The sequence below is a fragment of the Anomaloglossus baeobatrachus genome, chromosome 5 (genome assembly GCF_048569485.1).
Source record: "Anomaloglossus baeobatrachus isolate aAnoBae1 chromosome 5, aAnoBae1.hap1, whole genome shotgun sequence".
NCBI classification, from domain to species: domain Eukaryota; kingdom Metazoa; phylum Chordata; class Amphibia; order Anura; family Aromobatidae; genus Anomaloglossus; species Anomaloglossus baeobatrachus.
In genome coordinates this window covers 487,598,502-487,622,445 of record NC_134357.1, presented here as the reverse complement: position 1 = coordinate 487,622,445, position 23,944 = coordinate 487,598,502, and the positions used below count along the sequence as shown (strand labels likewise).

General features: G+C 45.5%; 1 protein-coding gene across 1 annotated transcript in view; it reads right to left on the bottom strand.

The window, feature by feature from the left end:
- KIF19 (kinesin family member 19) overlaps positions 1-23,944 on the bottom strand; it is a 105,728-nt gene that overhangs the window by 61,600 nt on the left and 20,184 nt on the right. The window contains exon 3 of the mRNA XM_075350686.1: positions 19,653-19,763. Coding sequence (XP_075206801.1) covers positions 19,653-19,763 — 111 coding nt within the window. The remainder of the gene's footprint in view (positions 1-19,652; positions 19,764-23,944) is intronic.

The following is a 23,944-nucleotide window of genomic DNA, read 5'->3' as shown; positions in this document are numbered from 1 at the left end:
ATATATATATATATATATATATATATACAGTTAGGTCCAGGAATATTTGGACAGTGACACAATTTTCGCGAGTTGGGCTCTGCATGCCACCACATTGGATTTGAAATGAAACCTCTACAACAGAATTCAAGTGCAGATTGTAACGTTTAATTTGAAGGTTTGAACAAAAATATCTGATAGAAATTGTAGGAATTGTACACATTTCTTTACAAACACTCCACAGTTTAGGAGGTCAAAAGTAATTGGACAAATAAACCAAACCCAAACAAAATATTTTTATTTTCAATATTTTGTTGCGAATCCTTTGGAGGCAATCACTGCCTTAAGTCTGGAACCCATGGACATCAGCAAACGCTGGGTTTCCTCCTTCTTAATGCTTTGCCAGGCCTTTACAGCCGCAGCCTTCAGGTCTTGCTTGTTTGTGGGTCTTTCCGTCTTAAGTCTGGATTTGAGCAAGTGAAATGCATGCTCAATTGGGTTAAGATCTGGTGATTGACTTGGCCATTGCAGAATGTTCCACTTTTTTGCACTCATGAACTCCTGGGTAGCTTTGGCTGTATGCTTGGGGTCATTGTCCATCTGTAGTATGAAGCGCCGTCCGATCAACTTTGCGGCATTTGGCTGAATCTGGGCTGAAATTATATCCCGGTACACTTCAGAATTCATCCGGCTACTCTTGTCTGCTGTTATGTCATCAATAAACACAAGTGACCCAGTGCCATTGAAAGCCATGCATGCCCATGCCATCACGTTGCCTCCACCATGTTTTACAGAGGATGTGGTGTGCCTTGGATCATGTGCCGTTCCCTTTCTTCTCCAAACTTTTTTCTTCCCATCATTCTGGTACAGGTTGATCTTTGTCTCATCTGTCCATAGAATACTTTTCCAGAACTGAGCTGGCTTCATGAGGTGTTTTTCAGCAAATTTAACTCTGGCCTGTCTATTTTTGGAATTGATGAATGGTTTGCATCTAGATGTGAACCCTTTGTATTTACTTTCATGGAGTCTTCTCTTTACTGTTGACTTAGAGACAGATACACCTACTTCACTGAGAGTGTTCTGGACTTCAGTTGATGTTGTGAACGGGTTCTTCTTCACCAAAGAAAGTATGCGGCGATCATCCACCACTGTTGTCATCCGTGGATGCCCAGGCCTTTTTGAGTTCCCAAGCTCACCAGTCAATTCCTTTTTTCTCAGAATGTACCCGACTGTTGATTTTGCTACTCCAAGCATGTCTGCTATCTCTCTGATGGATTTTTTCTTTTTTTTCAGCCTCAGGATGTTCTGCTTCACCTCAATTGAGAGTTCCTTAGACCGCATGTTGTCTGGTCACAGCAACAGCTTCCAAATGCAAAACCACACACCTGTAATCAACCCCAGACCTTTTAACTACTTCATTGATTACAGGTTAACGAGGGAGACGCCTTCAGAGTTAATTGCAGCCCTTAGAGTCCCTTGTCCAATTACTTTTGGTCCCTTGAAAAAGAGGAGGCTATGCATTACAGAGCTATGATTCCTAAACCCTTTCTCCGATTTGGATGTGAAAACTCTCATATTGCAGCTGGGAGTGTGCACTTTCAGCCCATATTATATATATAATTGTATTTCTGAGCATGTTTTTGTAAACAGCTAAAATAACAAAACTCGTGTCACTGTCCAAATATTTCTGGACCTAACTGTATATATATATATATATATATATATATATATATATATATATATATATATATATATATATATATATATATATATATATATATATATATATATATATATATATATATATTGCTCCTCTCACTTCTCCTTTGATGTATATACTGAGGCCCCCCCTACCACCTGTTATGTATATATTGCAGTCCTTATGTCTCCTATGTGATGTTTATACTCTAGCCCCAGCTCCTATGTGATTTTATATATATATATATATATATATATATATATATATATATACACACTGTATATACTCCAGCCCCAGTGTATCCTATATGTTGTATATAGCCCAGCCCCAGTTCATCCTATGTGATGTATATACTCCAGCCCCAGTGTATCCTATGTGATGTATATACTCCAGCCCCAGTTCATCCTATGTGATGTATATACTCCAGCCCCAGTTCATCCTATGTGATGTATATACTCCAGCCCCAGTGTATCCTATGTGATGTATATACTCAATCCCCAGTTTATCCGATGTGATTTATATGCTCCAGCCCCAGAGTCTCCAATGTGAATTATATGGCAGTCTCGGTGTCTCATATGTCATGTATGCAGAACAGTCTTGATGTCTCCTATGTGATGTACACTGACGAGCAAACAGCATAAGGGTAACAATGTTTTGAACGTTTGACTTTCAGCTTCCATATCTCATCATCCATTACAGCTCTGAGTGTGAGACTCCCTTCATGTTATAGACAATCATCTTGGCTTTATCATACATAAATTTGACTGTTTAGCATATTTAGCATATGAATAGTTAGACATATTCTTGTTATGTCTCTGCATTGTTACTGTTTTCTTCTTAAAAAATTAAATTTACATTTTTATTATTTTGTTAGTATTTTGTAAATCCACCTTTGGCTTCAACACTGCCTGAATCCTTCTGGGCATGCTCTCGATCAGATTCAAGCATGTCTCGCCCGAAATATGATCCCAAGTCTCTTCTACATCTTCCCAATGTTGGTGTATACTGGTCAACTCATTTGGGTATGTATACAGCTTTTTTTTCAACTCTACCCACAAGTGTTGATAGAGTTGAGGTCTGGGGAATGTGGGGATTAATGCAGCACCTCTACTTCACCAATCTTGATGAATGCTTTGGGTCATTGTTCTGCTGGAACTCTATGTTGTCCTTTCATACCCAAAGTATTCGAGTGTACGAAGTAGCTTGTCTTGTAGGATACTTGCATATATCTTAGCTTTGAGACCACCATTGATCCTGGTCAAGTATCCAATGCCTTTGGCTGTGAAACAACTCCATATCATCAGGCTTCCACCACTGAACTTGACAGTTCCTTCATTTTCTCAATTCGTTAGCCCCCTTTTCACTTGTTTCTTCCAGACCCATTTGCACCCATCAGAGCCTAGTCTATTGAATTTTGTCTCATTGCTCCAAATCATCCATTTCCAATATTTTACTGTCCACTTGTCATACTTTTTTTTTTTTGCAAAGTCTAGCAAACACTTCTTATGATGATATTGAAGTCAAGGCTTCTTCACTACTTTTCGTGCACTATTCCAGACTTGAGTAACGTACGTCGCACAGTGCTTGAATAGACGTCTGTGAAATCACTATTACGAAGCATACGAGCCGCCTCCACTGCCGTGTTTATTGCACCAGAACTGACAGACCTTGTGATGAGCTGACTTGTTGACTCTGACATTTTGCCAGGACGACCACCACTTGGCTTTTAAATGGATGGATGGAATTGATTTTGTATTCTTCTGCATCATATTCACATTAAGCAGTATGGCAATTTTCTTGGCCGAAAGCCCCTTATTGATGACCTGGATGACGCCGTTTCTCTTTTCTTGGAAAATCTTCTTCATGGCTGCTCCTAGATTTTATCCAGTGATCTTTTGCTTGGGAATCAACCTAATAGCACACAGAGCTATTAGGGAATGTGAGAACAGGTTGTAATTTGTACCTATTTTCAAACACCAGGAGCAAAACTTTAACAATGTAGTGACATGACAACAATCTGCATAGCTAATCATATGCTAAATAATTACAAGTCAAATTAATGTATGAGATAGCCAAAATGATTGTCTATAAAAGGAAGGTAGTCTCAGGCTAACAGCTATAGTGGATGGTGAGATATGGAGCTTGAAAGTCAAAAGTTCAAAATGTTTTTACCCTTTTGCTCGTCAGTGTAAATAAAACAGTCTTGGTGTCTCCTATGTGATGTATACGACAGTCTCAGGTCTTCCTATGTAATGTATATACAGCAGTTTCGATGTCTCTTATTTTATGAAAATACAGCAGTGTTGGTGTCTCCTATATGATGTATATACAGCAGTCTCGATGTCTTCTATGTGATATATACAGCAGTCTGTGTCTCCTATTTCATGTATATACAGCAGTCCCAGTGGCTCCTATGTTATGTATTTACAGTAGTCTCGGTGTCTCCTGTGTGATGTATACTGCAGACCTTCCACTGTTAAGTTCTATAAATGTAATGTGAGCAGTGATGAATTTCCCACTGTGAGGAGACATAGTGTATAATACAACTGTGTTCAGAACAAGTTACTGCTGCAAGTTCTTTACAAAATGTATCATTGCAAAGAGTTGAGGGTGAAGTACCCACTGATTGGCTGCAGGACACCTGTAACACAACAACATCATTTGAACCCCGGTGGCAGCAGTGGATGCCAGTATAGGCCGTTTTCATTTTACATTGGGGAATATAGCAATTGAGAAAGCGCTATCCGAGTAGTGTACAACCTCTTTAAAAATGTTTTTCTTCAAAAACAGAAACTCCTTTTGGGAAAATGCTCAATGTGATAGAACAAAGGATTCATATCAAGATCCATGAAGACCCTTGGCCATATATTTTAAGGACCATTTAGCATTTTAGTGTCTACTACATAACTGGTTTCATCCAATGAGCACATAACATTGCCATATAATTCCAATATAACACCATTAAATGCTAAAATAATTCTATGGCCAGGAGCTTTGCATGGCATTTCAACATGTGGTTAGAGCACTGGTGAAGGCCTAGGGCCAACTGCCCATTTTGTCTATAGTATAATCCAAACACGGCAAGGTAACCAAGTTTTTGAATTAAGCATTGGAAGCTGTTAACGCTACATTGATTGGTCTAAGAATATTTGCCTCTGGAAACCAGAGCGTTGTGTCCTTGGAGAGAGCAGTAAAAGTAATGGCGTCACAGCAGTAATCTTAGGACTAACAGATTTGTTTGCATTCTCAGTAATACCCAATAAGAAATTCAGGAGTCGCACATACATCAAGGCGAAGAGGTAACACAACCCAAAGCACAAAGAGGCAACATGATCCCATCAAGGAGGTAACATTATCTCCGAGCGGTCTTGTATTTCCACTGTCCTCATTCTTCGCTCAGAAGCTTCTGTCAAGGACAAAAATGTCTCGAAAAGACAGCAAGGAAAGTAAAAGTGTAACGGAATAGGAAGCAAAGTCTAATAATGAGAGCAGACAGGAATGAAGGAAAACAGGGCGAGCGAGTACTAGAAGGACAATAAAAAGAAGAAGAGGACAATGCCCAACCAGGGGGTGCTAGGGGAATGTGTGACTTTACATAAGACAACAGGAGGTAAAACTATAAATCAATACATTACCTCCACACATGAATGAACCCACAGAAAAACAAATGCAACTTTGAGATTACGAGCAGACCGCTTTAGAGATTCCTTACACGTTCAGTTATTTATTAGAATCTCCCAACGGCAGCAGACTGGGCAGGTGACTTGGGCAGGACTCAATATAAGTTTGCAAAGGGTTACAAAAAAAAGGCTATTTGAGATTGCCCACTCAGGGTCTATCGACATTACAATATTGGCCTCAATTTTCCAATTTTACATAATAGGAATGACCCAAAAGATCTGTTATCTACAGGTTAAAACATATTTGATTGGGTGTAGCCATCACATTCCGTTAGAGCGGAAGAAGTCTTCTTGTAAAGAATATGAAGGCTGCAGTGTCGGTTTGGGAGGTGAGTATTCTTAAAGGTGAAATCTTTTGGAGACGTATCATTGTACATGGTCAACAAGACAGATGATGAATCATCTCATGGATATCATTGGCAGATTGGTGACAGTTCAACCAGTGTCAGTAAAGCGCCAAAGCTATTGGTTTTCTCTTGACTCAACTTGCGTTTCTTTATAGGCTTCATGGTTGGTCATTGCAAATGTTTGGTCAATTATACAACATGCAAGAAAGTTAGGGCAAAGAAGTGAATCATAATTTACACTTCTACCAACATTTTCAAATGTTCTTCGCATGATGCAGAAGCCAGAAACATTGATAGCCAGGCTTCATAATAATGAGTCAAATTATTAGTGCTCAAGTGACCAGATAGAGCTTTCTCAATGATTATAAAGCTCCTATCTACAAGCATATAATCACTACTATACCATCCAATTATTTGCAAAAATAGAACTACTATAATACTGCCCCTATGTACAAGTACAGTCCCTGACAAAAGTTCTGTCGCTTATCCATGTTATTTAAATAAAAGCTTATAACCTGACTTTAAATTTATCCATTGGTTTTATAAATTACTCTTTTGAAAGCTGAAACCCTACCAAATTTGGTTTAGGTTATGAAAATAAAGTTTCTGCAAAGCTGAAATAGATAATTTAATGAACACAGATTTTGGCAAGACAAAAGTTTTGTCGCCTTGTCATATAATGCACCCAATCCTAGTTTACATCCTCACATGTACTCACTAAATGATCGCTTAATTAGTGGGTGTGTATTAAAAGAAACCCAGCACCCCAGACCTTCACTTGAACTGCAACTTCAAAGGCAATTACCAGTCTTGCGGCGCTCCTGCTATCAATGGTGAAACATATTGGATGATTTTTGGTCATATGACTGGACCAATATACAAATAAGTAAAGAGATATTTTATTTGTACATTAAAATATGGTTAATTATACAACGCGTTTCGGATCGGATGTTTTATCCTTCAGCCTTCTTCAGGTATAATTGTGAGAAAAAAGATGTATACATGGTATATGTCATATGCCATATTGCCCTATATGCCATAGTCATATGACCAAAAATCATCCAATATTTTCCACCATTGGTAGCAGGAGCGCCGCAAGACTGGTAATTGCCTTTGGAACTTCTTTCACTAAGTGGACCTGGTGGAGGGCTCCTCTATAGTATCCAGTGCGATTGCTGCATACTGCACCATAATCCCATTGGAAAGTGGATCAACTCCTCTTGGATTATTCCAGGCTTTCTAACCTCTGAACCAGGTGAGAGTTCCACTATTTCAACACCTTTATATATAAAAAAAAACTCACTACACTCAGATTGGCACCACGTTTATCTCTTTCTATCTTCCCCTGTCTCCAGGGTATTTTTTCAATTGAACTGCAACTTGACAACATGCCAAAAATCCACCCTGTGACCAAAGCCTTGATTATCAAGAGGCTTAAGACCAGATCCACTGCAGAGGTGGCTGGCACCTTTAATGTGTCTCAGCGTCAAGTACAAAGAATTAAAAAAAAAGATTTGAAGAGACTGGAGATGCTTTTGACAAGCCCAGGTCTGGCAGACCCCACAAGACAACTGCTCAGGAGGAACGTTTGTTGGTTAGAAAAGCCAAAGCCAGCCCCTCTTCCACTGCAGCACAGCTCCAAAAGGCCTGATCACTCTAGTCCCTGTGTCAACTAGAACAGTTTGTAGGGTTCTGTCTCGAAATGGTCTCCATGGTCAAATCAGTGCCCAGAAGCCAGCACTAAACAAAAGGCAATTAGAAAACCATGTGGCATTTGCCACGCCCCACAGCCTGCTAAATAGATGGACGCTGGAAAAGTGGCAGAAGGTGGATTTCTCTGATGAATCTTCAGTTGAATTAGACCACAATCGCCGCAAATACTGCAGGAGACTTACTGGAGCCCGTATGGATCCAGAAAACAGTTAAGTTTGGTGGTGGAAAGATCATGGTCTGGGGTTACATTCAGTATGGGGGTGTGCAAAACATTTGCAAGGTGGAAGGCAATATCAATAGCCTAAAATATCAAGAAGTATTAGCTACCTCTTACATTCCCAATCATAAAAGGGGTCAAATTCTGCAGCAGGATGATACTCCATCTCATACATCCATCTCTACAGCAAAGTTTCTCCTGGCAAAGAAGATCAAGGTGCTCAAGGACTGGCTAGCCCAGTCACCAGACATGAACATCAATGAGCATGTTTAGGGTAGGATGAAAGAGGAAGCTTGGAAGACAAAACCAAAGAATCTAGATGAACTCTGGGAGGCATGTAAGACTGCATTCTTTGCTATTCCTGATGACTTCACCAATAAATTATATGAATCATTGTTGAACTGCATGGATGCCGTCCTTCAAGCTCATGGAAGTCACACAAAATATTAAATATGGCTCTAATAGCACCACAACTTCATTCACCAATGTTATGCAACATATCTTTGTATTAGAACTTAATTATTTGTTTGAATTTCACATTACCTTCTGTGGGCGACAACATTTTTGCCTTGCCAAAATCTCACCTTTCTGTGTTCACTAAATGATTAATATTTCAGCTTTGCAGCAACTTTATTTTCATAACCTAAACCAAATTTGGGAGGGTTTCAGCTTTCAAAAGAGTAATTTATAAAACCAATGGATGAATTTAAAGTCAGGTTATAAGCTTTTATTTACATAACATGGATAAGCGATAGAACTTTTGTCAGGGACTGTATATAATTACTACAATACTGTCCAGTTATTTGCACGAATATAACTACTATAATACTGCTCCAATGTATAAGAACATTACTACAGTGGAGAAATATTTAGTCAGCCACCAATTGTGGAAGTTCTCCCACTTAAAAAGATGAGAGAGGCCTGTAATTGACATCATAGGTAGACCACAACTATGAGAGACAAAATGAGAAAACAAATCCAGAAAATTACCTTGTCTAATTTGGCAAGATTTTATTTTCAAATTATGGTGGAAAATAAGTAGTCACCTAAAAACATACAAGATTTCTGGCTCTCACAGACCTGTAACTTTTTCATGAAGAGGCTCCTCTGTCTTCCACTCATTACCTGTAGTAATGACACCTCTTTGAACTTGTTATCAGTATAAAAGACACCTGTCCACTACCTCAAACCTCAACCTATGGTGAAGACCAAAGAGCTGTTGAAGGACACTAGAAACAAAATTGTAGCCCTGTACCAGGCTGGGAAGACTGAATCTGCAATAGGCAAGCAGATTGGTGTGATGAAATCAACTGTGAGACCAATAATATCACTATGGAAGACATACAAGACCACTGATTATCATCCTTGATCTGGGGCTGCATGCAAGATCTCACCTCAAAATGATCACCAGAATAGTGAGCAAAAATCCCAGAACCACATGGGGGGACCTAGTGAATGACCTGCATAAAGCTGGGACCACCATAACAAAGGCTACCATCAATAATACACTATGCCGCCAGGGACTCAGATCCTGCAGTGCCAGACATGTTCCACTGCTTAAGCCAGTACATGTCTGGACCCGATGACGTTTGCTAGAGAGCATTTGGATTATCCAGAAGAGTATTGGGAGAATGTCATATGGTCTGATGAAACCAAAGTAGAACTGTTTGGTAGAAACATTTCATCGTGTTTGGAGGAGACAGAATTATGAGTACATCCAAAGAACACCATACCTACTGTGAAGCATGGGGGTGGCAACATCAAGCTTTGAGGCTGTTTCTCTGCAAAGGGACCAGGATGACCGATCCGTGTACATGAAAGAATGAATGGGGCTATGTATCGTGAGGTTTTGAGTGCAAACCTCCTTCCATCAGCAAGGGCATTGAAGATGAAAGAAGACTGGGTCTTTCAGCATGATAATGATCCCAAGCACACTGCCAGGGCAATGAATTAGTGGCTTCATAAGAAGCATATGAAGGTTCTGGAGTGGCCTAGCCGGTCTCCAGATCTCAACCCCATAGAAAAGCTTTGGAAGGATTTGAAAGTCCGTGTTGCCCAGCGACAGGCCCAAAATTTCATTGCTCTAGAGGAGATCTGCATGGAGGAATGGGCCAACATAACACCAACAGTCTGTGCCAACCTTATCAAGACTTACAGAAAACATTTGATCTCTGTCATTGCCACCAAAGGATGACCAAATACTTATTTTCCACCATAATTTGCAAATAAAATCTTGCAAAATCAGATAAGGTGATTTTCTGGTGTCACAAACCACCGGGGGGGGTCACTCAGAAATCCCCCGCGCTGGCTACCAGTACGTCACAATCGGGGGGTAACAAGTGGGGGTCACCCCTCCTTTATACCTCCCGACCGACAGACAGAGCACGTGACGCGCTCTCTAGCGCCCCTCTTATAGTCAGGCCAATTATGGAATTGCCCGACAATAAGCAAGGAGGCCGCTATACTACTTATGCCGATTATTGAAGGGTCCCCGGTGAGAGTAGGGTATATATTCCCCCGACCTCCGCGGGCGGAATATATAAAATCTCCCCGAATCTCACTGGCCTCCCCACAATAATCCTTGGCACAACTCGCTGCCACCAACCGCTTCACGGTAACTATTAGCCGAACACACAGACGTGGGATTCAAGATCGAGATAACAGAACAGCCCAAGATTAATTATATAATTTAATCAGCCTAAAGCACACTAGAACTACAATATATACAATAGGGAATCTACAGAATATACATATGTCAGAGTACAGTTACAATCAAAGCATGGGTTACAAACAGGCATACACAGTTCCAGCAGTTACCTTGTTGCGTCTGGCCACAGGGGGGCGCTGTACCCAGGTTTCTAGGATCCTTCCCACAGATGTTTCCTACACGTGCCCCCAGCGAAAAGAACACTGGAAAATGGCCGAAGTAGGGTTATCAACCTGGGCCAATCCAGGTCCCCTCCTACCTTAGTGACCTCAGAGGGAGCACTGCTCCACCCCTGGCTTGAGTTATGGACAATCCACAACATGGAATATGGGCCATAACTTTGCCTGGGAGCGTCGTAGGCGGACGCCAATGCTCTCATTGTGACAGTTATGAATTTAGCTACAGAACGAGGGGACTCATGACCTGTCTGCCAGTTCCCCATTGGCTGATATCACGCCTGGGGCATTTCCCAATGTCCTGCTCCCATAAAAAGGGTGTGCCAGCATCGTCCGCATGCGGAGACACCATTTTTATGGTTGCCATATTTATCGGAAATATGGCTTGCGAGATATGAACCATTTTTTACTGGAGTCGTTCTGTCTGGCTATTTCCATAGCCTTGCTAACTAGCTAGCAGCCCCCACTACAGGGTCACGGCAGGGAGTCATCCTGTGTCCATTGTCCCCAAGCCACCTAATTTCCATATCACAGGACATGGCCATGGAGGTGTAACTGAGAACAAGAAGGGAGGGGGCACTGCCAGGGAGTGATGAGGGATTATGACTGGAGTCATAATTCATCTTCATATCCCGGGATTTGCCTCACACCTCCCCCCTTTTGAGGGCGCTAGGGGGCAGCACACTCCGGTGTTCCCCCGTGCGCCCGTCCGCGACCTCTCCTTGTCGGGACAGCCCGTCTGCGTTACCGTGGTCACGGCCCCTTTTGTGGCGAATGGTGAAGTTGTATTGCTGGAGCGCAAGGCTCCATCGCAACAATCGCCCATTCGTCCCAGAGACGGTGTGCAACCAGCTGAGGGGATTGTGGTCCGTCTCCACGATGAAGTGGCGCCCGTATAGATAGGGTTGCAGACGCTGCAGGGCCCACACTATGGCCAGGCACTCCTTCTCCATCGTGGAATAGGCAACTTCCCTTGGTAACAGCTTCCTGCTCAGGTACAAGACTGGGTGCTCTTGGCTCGCAGAGTCCACCTGGCTGAGCACCGCACCGAGGCCGAAGTCACTGGCGTCGGTCTGTACTACAAACGGCCGCGTGAAGTCGGCTGCCTGTAGCACGGGCGGGCTGGACAGGGCGTCCTTTAGGGCCCGGAAGGCTGTCTCGCAGTCCATTGTCCAATCGACTGCAGAGGGCAGCTTCTTCTTGGTGAGGTCCGTCAAGGGCTTTGCCAGGCTACTATAGCATGGAACAAACCTCCTATAGTACCCAGCGGTCCCCAAGAAGGACATCACCTGCTTCTTGGTCCCGGGGGTGGGCCAGGATGCGATGGCTTCCACTTTCTCAGGCTCGGGCTTCAGTGTTCTCCCACCTACCCGGTGACCGAGGTACTGGACCTCGCTCATGGCCAGCTGACACTTTCCCGGCTTGATGGTCAAACCTGCCCGGTGGATCCGCCTGAGCACCTGTGCTAGATGCTCTAGGTGGTCCTCCCAGGTGGGACTGAAGACGGCAATGTCATCCAGGTACGCGGCCGCGTACCCTTCAAGTCCCTTGAGCAGGGTGTTGACCATCCGCTGGAAAGTGGCAGGGGCATTCCTCATCCCGAATGGCATCACCGTGGACTCGTACAGTCCAAATGGGGTAATAAAGGCAGAGCGTTCCCTGGCCTTGCGAGTCAGGGGGATCTGCCAATATCCCCGGCTCAGATCCATGATGGTCAGGTACTGAGCCCCGGCCAACTGATCGAGCAGGTCATCGATGCGTGGCATTGGGTACGCATCGGCGACCGTGACCGCATTGAGCCCCCTGTAGTCCACGCAGAACCGAGTGGTTCGGTCCTTCTTAGGGACGAGGACTACAGGCGAGGCCCAAGCGCTGTTGGATGCCTGGATCACCCCCAGCTTCAGCATCTCGTCAATCTCCTGGCGCATGTGTTGCTGCACCTCAAGGGAGACCCGATATGCTGAACGCCGGATCGGGGGATGATCCCCAGTGTCCACGTGATGGACAGCCAAGTCAGTCCTTCCGGGCTGGTTGGTAAACAACCCCCGGAAGGGGAGGAGGGTGGCCCACAGCTGGGACCGTTGGCCTTCCAAGAGCTGGTGGCCAACCTCCACATCCTCAATGGATCCGCCTGCCCTAACCTGGGCTAGCATATCCAAGAGGGTTTCCGCTTCTCCCTCCTCGGGCAGGTTGCACACGGGGAGCGCACATGCCTCCCGCTCATGATGTGCCTTCATCATGTTCACATGGAAGGGCTTCCGCCTTCCACGGGCAGGGTCCAGGGTGACCAGGTACGTTACAGGGTTGAGCTGCTGGTACACGAGGTATGGGCCTTCCCAGGCTGCCTGAAGCTTGTCCTGTGGTACGGGGACCAGTACCCACACCTTTTGACCCACTTGGTAGGTCCTCTCACAAGCGTTCTGGTCGTACCAACGCTTCTGATCGGCCTGGGCTTGAGCCATATTGTCGTGTACCAGTTGCGTCAAGGCCTGCATTTTGTCCCGGAAGCGCATGACATACTCGATAACCGACACTCCAGGGGTGGCCAAATCCCCTTCCCAAGCCTCTTTCACCAGAGCCAGGGGGCCCCGCACACGTCGCCCGTACAGGAGCTCAAACGGTGAGAATCCTGTTGAGGCCTGTGGAACCTCCCGGTAAGCAAATAACAGGTGTGGGAGATACCGCTCCCAGTCACGCCCATGGGAGTCGACCAACATCTTAAGCATCTGCTTTAAGGTGCCATTGAACCGCTCGCACAGGCCATTAGTCTGTGGATGGTACGGGCTGGCCACCAGATGTCGCACCTGGACTTGCTTACAGAGGGCCTCCATCAGCTGGGACATGAATTGGGTCCCCCGGTCAGTGAGCATTTCCTGGGGAAAACCCACTCGGGAGAAAATCTCCAGCAATGCGGTGGCCACCTTGTCAGCCCGAATGGACGACAAGGCCACTGCTTCTGGGTACCGGGTGGCATAGTCCACTACCGTCAGTATGAAGCATTTCCCGGAGCTGCTGGGGATGGCCAGCGGGCCGACCAGATCCACAGCCACCCTCCTGAAAGGCTCATCGATGATTGGCAGAGATACCAGTGGGGCTTTGGGGCGTGGCCCCGCCTTCCCCACTCTCTGACAGGTTTCACACGAACGGCAGTAGGCAGCCACATCGGCCCCCATTTTTGGCCAGTAGAAATGCTGGTTTAACCTGGCCTTGGTCTTAGCGATCCCTAGGTGTCCGGCCATCGGAATCTCATGTGCGATCCGCAACAACTCCGTCCGGAACGGATAGGGTACCACCAACTGTCGGTCCCTGGGCCACGCCTCCGGTGAACCCTGCTGGACCGTGGCCCGGTACAGCCGTCCTTGGTCCCAGACCACTCGCTCCGGGTCCGAGTCCGAGGGAGGCTGTGCCGCCTGCTCCTTAAGAGCTTTCAGGCTGTCGTCAGCTTCTAACGCTGCCTGAAACCCCTGACTAGATGTGGCCAGAATCGACGAGACTGTCACATCTTCAGTCAGTACCCCGGGACCTGTGTCCTGGCCTCCACCTGACTCGGCTGCCACTTGGTCAGAAGGGGAAGAGCTATCGGACCTCCGGGAGGCCCCTTGGCTTCCAGCACTCCCACTGCGGGTGACAGCGGCCACAGCCGCTGCGACCGTGGGTCGTGCCTGCTCCTCCTCCGTTCCTGACCAAGTCGCCGGTTCAGGCAGACCTACCTGGCTTCCTGACACCCCGGTTGTGGGGGAACCATGCACCGAGATCTTACCTGGGAGCACTTCCGCTCCTGGACCGGCCCCAATCTCACCTGCCTGTTCCCCTCCTGCAGCAACAGAACCCCGCTGTGAAATCTCTGGGGACCCCACATTTGCTGTGGTAGCCCCCACCCCACACACTGGTCCTCCCCCTGCAGCACCCTGCTCTCTGCTTATCCCTGCAGAGGGCAACAGATCCCAGCTCACAGGCTGGTTACTTGTAGAGGCATTGTCACACCTTTCTCTGACCCCCTCCACTGTCACAGCTGCAGCTGTGTGTGTGTCTATGGTGTCTATGCAAGCAGAAATATCAGAGTTCACTCCCCCCTCTCTCACATCATTCATAGATAACACATTAACATTGTCCGGAGGCATGTCAGTACTGGCTGAAGGTTCAGCCCTTGGTTGGGGCCCAAACTGGGAGGTTATCTGCCCCAAATCTGTCCCAAGTAGCACGTTTGCGGGGATCCGATCAGTTACCCCCACCTCCCTCACCCCTCGCCCTGCGCCCCAGTCCACATAAATGTCAGCAACAGGCAGCGCCGGGTCAATGCCTCCAATCCCGGAGACAGCGAGGGTTTTTCCAGGGATCAAGTCTTGGGGGGACACCATCTCAGGCCGCACCAGAGTCACCTCCGAGGCGCTGTCTCGCAGTCCTATGGTCACAGACCGGCCGACGGTGACAGGTTGGAAGCTGTCCAGGGACCTACCACCACCCCCACCCACACAATACACCTTGGGCGGCCCTTGGGACGGGGACGGAGCCGGGGCCTTGGGACGCTGAGGGCACATGGCCTTGAAGTGTCCAGGTAGGTTGCACTGGTGGCACCGTCTTGGTTCCGCCACGGGCCTGGAGAGGGGAGTTGAGGGGGACACCCCCTGCAGTCTAGGGGCAGGTGGGGCAGTCGCAGAATTCATCTTACCCCCTCTCCAGGTGCTGCTGGTGGCCGCTCTCCTGGCCTCAGGGGCCCGGTTGTTGGTGTAGTCATCGGCAAGGGCAGCTGTAGCCGTGGACCCCTTTGGCTTCTGGTCTCGGATGAACTGGCGGAGATCCTCAGGGCAGTTCCACAAGAGTTGCTCCGTGATGAACAAGTCCAGGATCTCCGGTCCGGTGGAAAGCTGCAGGCCTTGGGTCCAGTGGTCGGCAGCTCGGGCAAGTGCCCGCCGGTGGTCAGCCCAGGAGTCCTTTGGTCCCTTCTGTAGGCTCCGGAACTTCTTGCGGTAGGACTCTGGAGTGAGGTTGTACTGTTGGATCAGGGCCCGCTTGATGGTGTCGTAGCCCTGATCTGCCTCAGCAGGCAAGTCCCCAAGGATATCCAGGGCCTTACCCCTTAAACGGGGGGTCAGGTATTTGGCCCACTGGTCCTTGTCCAGATGGTGCTGCAAGCAAGTCCGTTCAAAAGCAGTCAAGAAAGAGTCCAAGTCTCCATCCTTCTCCAGCACTGGGAAGTCCTCAACACGGACCTTTGGAAGTTTGGTGTCTCGAAGGTCACATGTGGCTGATGAGGGCCGGAGCTGAGCTAGCTGCAGCTGGTAGTCACGGTCTGCCTGTCGCTCTCGCTCTTCACGCGCTGCCTGCCGCTCTCGCTCCGCAGCCTCACGCTCTGCGTGCCGCTCCGCAGCCTCAGCGTCACGCGCTGCCTGCCGCTCTGCCCTGCGCTCTGCCAGGAGTTCCTTGTAGCCCTTCTGGTCTCCAGCCTGGAGAAGGGCCATAGCCATTTGAAGAAGGCTATCCGAGCCTCCCAGGCTCGGTGGAATGGCACGTGGTGATCTGCGGCACGCTGCAGAGCTAGGCGATTCACTGTCCCTTTCAGAGCGGAGGGCTGGCATCTGGCTCGTTGAGGAACCTTGGGTGAGCTCCTCCTCATCTTGTCCAGCAGTGCCAGGTTGCGCAATGTCCTCGGCAGAACGGTTTTCTGGCGTCGAGCTCCTGGAGGACTCGTGGGCAACCTCCTCATTGCTGTCCACAGCACCGTCCTCCCTCTCTTCGGCTCCTGCCTTAGCATTGGCCAGTTGCATAGCTCTGCTCCTGGTGCCATCAGCCATTCTTGCAGACTTTTGGTCACTGACACAGAACTGACACCTGATGCCTCCACACACCTTACAGTATCTGCACTCTGACACTCTAGTGTTGAGCTAGTCTGAAGACCCCAGCAGCCACAGCTGCTGCAGGCAGTCTTTAGTGTCTGGGAGTATGGGTCTCACACTCACACACACTATTATCTCGATCCCACCGCTATGCCACCAATATGTCACAAACCACCGGGGGGGTCACTCAGAAATCCCCCGCGCTGGCTACCAGTACGTCACAATCGGGGGGTAACAAGTGGGGGTCACCCCTCCTTTATACCTCCCGACCGACAGACAGAGCACGTGACGCGCTCTCTAGCGCCCCTCTTATAGTCAGGCCAATTATGGAATTGCCCGACAATAAGCAAGGAGGCCGCTATACTACTTATGCCGATTATTGAAGGGTCCCCGGTGAGAGTAGGGTATATATTCCCCCGACCTCCGCGGGCGGAATATATAAAATCTCCCCGAATCTCACTGGCCTCCCCACAATAATCCTTGGCACAACTCGCTGCCACCAACCGCTTCACGGTAACTATTAGCCGAACACACAGACGTGGGATTCAAGATCGAGATAACAGAACAGCCCAAGATTAATTATATAATTTAATCAGCCTAAAGCACACTAGAACTACAATATATACAATAGGGAATCTACAGAATATACATATGTCAGAGTACAGTTACAATCAAAGCATGGGTTACAAACAGGCATACACAGTTCCAGCAGTTACCTTGTTGCGTCTGGCCACAGGGGGGCGCTGTACCCAGGTTTCTAGGATCCTTCCCACAGATGTTTCCTACACGTGCCCCCAGCGAAAAGAACACTGGAAAATGGCCGAAGTAGGGTTATCAACCTGGGCCAATCCAGGTCCCCTCCTACCTTAGTGACCTCAGAGGGAGCACTGCTCCACCCCTGGCTTGAGTTATGGACAATCCACAACATGGAATATGGGCCATAACTTTGCCTGGGAGCGTCGTAGGCGGACGCCAATGCTCTCATTGTGACAGTTATGAATTTAGCTACAGAACGAGGGGACTCATGACCTGTCTGCCAGTTCCCCATTGGCTGATATCACGCCTGGGGCATTTCCCAATGTCCTGCTCCCATAAAAAGGGTGTGCCAGCATCGTCCGCATGCGGAGACACCATTTTTATGGTTGCCATATTTATCGGAAATATGGCTTGCGAGATATGAACCATTTTTTACTGGAGTCGTTCTGTCTGGCTATTTCCATAGCCTTGCTAACTAGCTAGCAGCCCCCACTACAGGGTCACGGCAGGGAGTCATCCTGTGTCCATTGTCCCCAAGCCACCTAATTTCCATATCACAGGACATGGCCATGGAGGTGTAAGTGGAACACTGAGAACAAGAAGGGAGGGGGCACTGCCAGGGAGTGATGAGGGATTATGACTGGAGTCATAATTCATCTTCATATCCCGGGATTTGCCTCACATCTGGGTTTTCTTATTTTGTCTCTTATAGTTGTGGTTTACCTATGATGTCAATTACAGGCCGACCTCATCTTTTTAAGTGGGAGAACTTGCACAATTGGTGGCTAACTAAACACTTTTTCCCCCCACTGTATAATACTGCCCCTATGTACAAGAATATAACTGCCTATAATACTGCCCCATATGTTCAAGAATATAGCTACTATAATACTGCTCCCTATGAAAAAGAATATAACTATTAGAATAGTGCACCTATGTACAAGAATAAAACTACTATCATACTGCCCCTATGTACAAGAATAAAACTACTGTAATACTATTCCTATGTTCAAGGATATAACTGCTATAGCAATGCCCCCTATGTACAAGAATATAACTGCTATAATAGTGCCCTGTGTATAAAAATATAACTATTATAATTCTGCTCTCTAGCTACAAGAATATAACTACTATAATACTGCTCCTATGTAGAAGAATATAACTATTATAATACTGCTTCTATGTACAAAAATATTACTATAATACTACTCCTATGTACAATAATATAACTACTATAATACTCCCCTATGTATAAGAATATAACTACTATAATACTGCCCCTATATAGAAGAATATAACTACCATAATACTGCCCTATGTATAAGAATATAACTACTATAATACTACTCCTATGTACAATAATATAACAACTATAATACTACTCCTTATGTATAAGAATATAACTACTATAATACTGCCCTATGTATAAGAATATAACTACTATAATACTGCCCCTATATAGAAGAATATAACTACCATAATACTGCCCTATGTATAAGAATATAACTACTATAATACTACTCCTATGTACAATAATATAACTACTATAATACTACTCCCTATGTAGAAGAATATAACTATTATAATACTACTCCTATGTACAATAATATAACTATTATAATACTACTCCCTATGTACAAGAATATAACTACTATAACACTGCTCATATGTACAAGAATAAAACTACTATAATACTGCCCTCTATTCTGTAGATATAAAGCTATATTACGTTATTATGGGTCTGGTAGACATACTAGTTCAGCATAAACCATGAAGCAGTTAAAAAATAATTATCAGCCGTAGAGACATCAGGGACGAAACATCTGAGGAATCATTCCTTAATGACAGTATAATGTGCACTCTCTCTACAGATGCCACCTGAGCACCATGCTCTCTAGATACAATTCAGTATGTAGCAGAGAAAGGGTTGGTGCTTTCATAGTCATTCTTATAGAGAGGACATTGAAGGTCACCTACTCCTATGGAAATAAGTGAAGAAGACTTTCTTCCAGATCCACCATCATTATCTCCAACACATTTAGACCAAGGACATATGAACCACAATGGCTCCTAACAGGCCCTTGAACAAAAGGTGCCCAAGCCACAGAAGGTCCTACCTCTGCTATTGGATTGTGAGATCTTGTCCAAGACTGCCCTTTCCTGAGGAACTTAATTGTTAGCATGGTGGCATTAAATTGGGAAAAGGTTTATAGAAAAGGCTGAATGAAATATTACCAGCTCTTCCATTTTAGGTGCCCAAACATAGATGTTGGTACATTTTGATCCATTTTTCTTTATGGACGGGCAGAGTCCTCGGTATTCAGATCTGGAGTCTGGAGCCAAATAAAAAGAATAAACTGAAAATATCCCCAAGGATCCAATGAAGACCCAAGGAAGATACTTACAGATTGGTTATTGGCCCCTAATCATTGGTTTGTCATGATATTAATGAAAGCTAGATGCTGCTTTATAGTTCAGTTCTTTGATATACTGTTACATGGACATGTCTTCCAGACCTTCACTATAGAGATCAAAGCATAGTACCTGAGTTGCAGAGTAGTCAAATGCCACATCAAACATGTAGGACTTCTCACGGGAACGGTTAGCTCTCAAAATGTCATCAGGGTCTTCCATTGGATCCATAAGAACCACCATCTGCAAGGAGTTATTACACAGATTTATAACTTTCCATACTTGAATCATGAAAAACCTTCAGAAGAATTTTATCAATCCCATGGTCCACTTCTCCGTAAAGAAGACAAAACTTGTTTAGTTACTGTAAATTGTTTGATTGACCCTGTTGTCTTATTCTTCAGTTTTATACAATTTTGTATAATATAAAAATTGTGTAGTTTGGCATGTATTATACCCATTGATATGTTAGGCATGCAGCCACTATGGCTCTGTGATGTGATGGGTTGTCTTATGGCCAACAATGCAACCAAGTACATTTTTGAACTCTAGAACACATTGAAAGTGTGCTTTTCCAAAATCTCCAAAGGAACATCGATGGGCAATGATGGGCTAAATGAATGGCCTACTGAGGTCATGAAAGTGAAGAGGGGCTGAAGCTACACAAACCCTTTACATATATGTTGGACCATTCCTACAAACTCTCTTTAAAACATGCACACTCTGCCAAGAAGGTTAAAACCCATGGGGACAGGTGTCTAGGTTAGTGAAAGCCTAGAAGACTGATACTTTCTTCTCCAAACCTCTACCATTAGGGCAGAGTTGTGCCAAGCCAATACACCTTACGTAGTTCACCAGTCCCACCAAAATCATTTGGTTCATCTAATGCACACAGGCACCCTAAGATGCAAATCCAGTGCCTAACACTTTTGCATATCTCCATGTTGACCCTTTTCTCAGAATTACTCAAGGGCCTCATACATAATACATAATGATGGTTCGGTTGATCGTTTAGCCGGCAGCTATCTCTCCTGACTCCTCCATACAAAGATTCGCTCACTCTACTGAGTGTTGCTGTATTCTCTATGAGAAAGCTGCAGTCATATTCCTCCTCTGGTGGCTTTTCTCAAGGATAAACAAAAGGATTGGTCATCCAAATTTAGACATGCCAGATCCTTACCCTGACATCATCTATCGGATAGATTTGGTAGGCCTCCATGCCTTTTCAACTGTTGGCCAAACTCTCCAATATTGGTGGCATCGTCCGACATCTAATGTGTATGGGGCCATTAGTTTTCTTCCATAGCAACCCAAATTTACTATGGTCATCCACAACAAGAGGTCAGTTTTATCATCACAATCTGTTGCTCCTCATTCCTCCTGTTTTACATCTTGGAGAATCCTTTAACAGTTTAAAGGGTACTTTACACACTGCGACATCGCTAACGATATATCGTTCGGGTCACGTCGTTAGTGACGCACATATGGCGCCGTTAGCGACATCGCAGCGTGTGACACCAAGGAGCGACGATCAATGATAGCAAAAACGTCAAAAATCGTTGATCGTTGACACGTCGCTCCTTTTCATAATATTGTTGGTGGTGCATGCCGCTGATTGTTCGTCGTTCCTGCGGTGTCTCACATCGCTATGTGTGACACCGTAGGAACGACGAACATCTCCTTACCTGCGTCCACCGGCAATGAGGAAGGAAGGAGGTGGGCGGCATGTTCCGGCCGCTCATCTCTGACCCTCCTCTGCTATTGGGCGGCGCTTAGTGATGCCGCAGTGACGTCGCTATGACGCAGAACGCACCTCCCCCTTGAAGGAAGGATTGTTCGGCGGTCACAGCGACGTCGCTGTAAAGGTACAGTACAGAACAAAAGTTTGGACACACCTTCTCATACAAAGAATTTTATTTATTTTCAGGACTCTGAAAATTGTAGATTCACATTGAAGGCATAAAAACTATGAATTAAAACATGTGGAATGAAATACTTAAAAAAGTGTGAAACAATTGAAAATATGTCTTATATTCTAGGTTCTTCAAAGTAGCCACCTTTTGCTTTCATTACTGCTTTGCACACACTTGGCATTCTTCTTGATGAGCTTCAAGAGGTAGTCACCGGTAATGGTTTTCCAACAGTCATGAAGGAGTTCCCAGAGATGCTTAGCACTTGTTGGCCCTTTTGCTTTCATTCGGCGGTCCAGCTCATCCCAAACCATCTCGATTGGGTTCAGGTCTGGTGACTGTGGAGACCAGGTCATCTGTCGTAGCACCCCATCACTCTCCTGCTTAGTCAAATAGCCCTTACACAGCCTGGAGGTGTGTTTGGGGTCATTGTCCTGTTGAAAAATAAATGATGGTCCAACTAAACGCAAACCGGGTGGAATAGCATGCCACTGCAAGATGCTGTGGTAGGCATGCTGGTTCTGTATGCCTTCAATTTTTAATAAATCCCCAACAGTGTCACCAGCAAAGCACCCCCACACCATCACACATCCTCCTCCATGCTTCACGGTGGGAACCAGCCATGTAGAGTCCATTCGTTCACCTTTTCTACAAAGACACGGTGGTTGCATCCAAAGATCTCAAATTTGGACTCATCAGACCAAAGCACAGATTTCCACTGGTCTAATGTCCATTCCTTGTGTTCTTTAGCCCAAACAAGTCTCTTCTGCTTGTTGCCTGTCCTTAGCAGTGGTTTCCTAGCAGCTATTTTACCATGAAGGCCTGCTGCACAAAGTCTCCTCTTAACAGTTGTTCTAGAGATGAGAAGGTGGGTCCAAACTTTTGGTCTGTACTGGATGTGCGTGTGACGCTGCCGTAGCGATAATGTTCGCTACGGAGCAATCACCAAATGTCGCACGAACGACGGGAGCGGGTGCTACCGCTAGCGATGTCGCAACGTGTAAAGCACCCTTAAGTGTCCTCAAATACCAGATAGTCTCTCTCTTTTTGTACCCGTGAGAGTCTTCACTCATTGTACTAAAAATCGTCTATAAAACGTGTTGTTCCTCAAGACAGAACGTCTGTGGTGTTATTCAGAGGAAAGTTTCAAGTCAGTGGATGAGTGGGGACTTTGTGAGCAGATGGCATTAGGCGGCATCATCTCTATTTTATTCTAAGTCAGATAAGAGATTATTCCAGAAAAGACGCCAACCTGAACAGACACTGTACTATGCCAGACTCCAACCTGGTACATTTGAGCATAGTTAACCAGACAATGGCCACCTTCACTCTGCCACCAGATGGTGTTACCTCAGCGCTACCTGGAACAAAGACAACTATTTAACCTGACCCCAGCTGTTATTGAAGGAGGTACAAAGAGGAATTTTTGGAAGATTTTCCTGACATTGACTGATTTTCTAGCTATGTTATGTCGAAAATGTAAGATATACAACCTTGAAATAAGTATACTACAGTTAGGTAAACAATGGGTTAAAAGAGACTAAAATCTGACTTATGAAAATTGTTCATCAGTTCACTGGTCATTTTTGCTTAAAGAGGACGACTGAACTAAAGCGCAATTGGGGATTCTAACAAGTCTATGCCCCCTAACATCACAATATCAATCTCACTGAAACAAGAGGTCCACATTTAACTCCAACCCAATAGAGACACCAAAGTCCAAATACAACTCCAACCCTACAGAGACATAAAAAGTCCACATCTAATACCAACCATATAGAGACAAAGTCCACATCTAATTTTAATCCTATGAACCAAATCGAATACCAGGCTCTATAAAGATAGATTACCCACATCCAACACCAATCCATACTCTAACCAATTAGAGACAAACCCAGTGCCAACTCTACAGAGATACACATTCAACGTCAACCCAATAGAGATCCAAATGGTTTACATTAAGGATCAACCTTTAAGGCCGTGTGCGCACTTACCGGTTTTTGCGGATTTGCTGCAGAAAATGTTCATAACATCTCTGCAGTGATTCACCAGCAAATCCTATGGGAAAAAAAAAATCCTGTGCGCACTATGCGGAATTTGACAGCTGCATGTTTTGCTGCGGGATTCCTGCAGCAAAAACAATTGCATGTCAATTCTTTTCCGCACGTCGCTGCGGGATTTCACTCCATTGACTGCCATGTAATTGTGAAATCCCGCAGGGAATAACGCAGGCAGCAAATTCTGTGCGGTTCACTGCGTTTTCCTGCGTTATTCCCTGCGGGATTTCGCAGTTTACCTGCGGTAATGTACATCGCTTGCCTGCGTTTTTTCAGGGAAGTGATGTCATTATGACAGGAAGAGGAAGCGGAGCAGAGTAAACACACACACATTACAGACACAGACAGATCACACTCACACAGAGACATAGAACACACACATTGCACTCACACACAGACATCACAGACATAGAACACAGACACAGACATATAGAATACACATAGAAATCAAACGGAA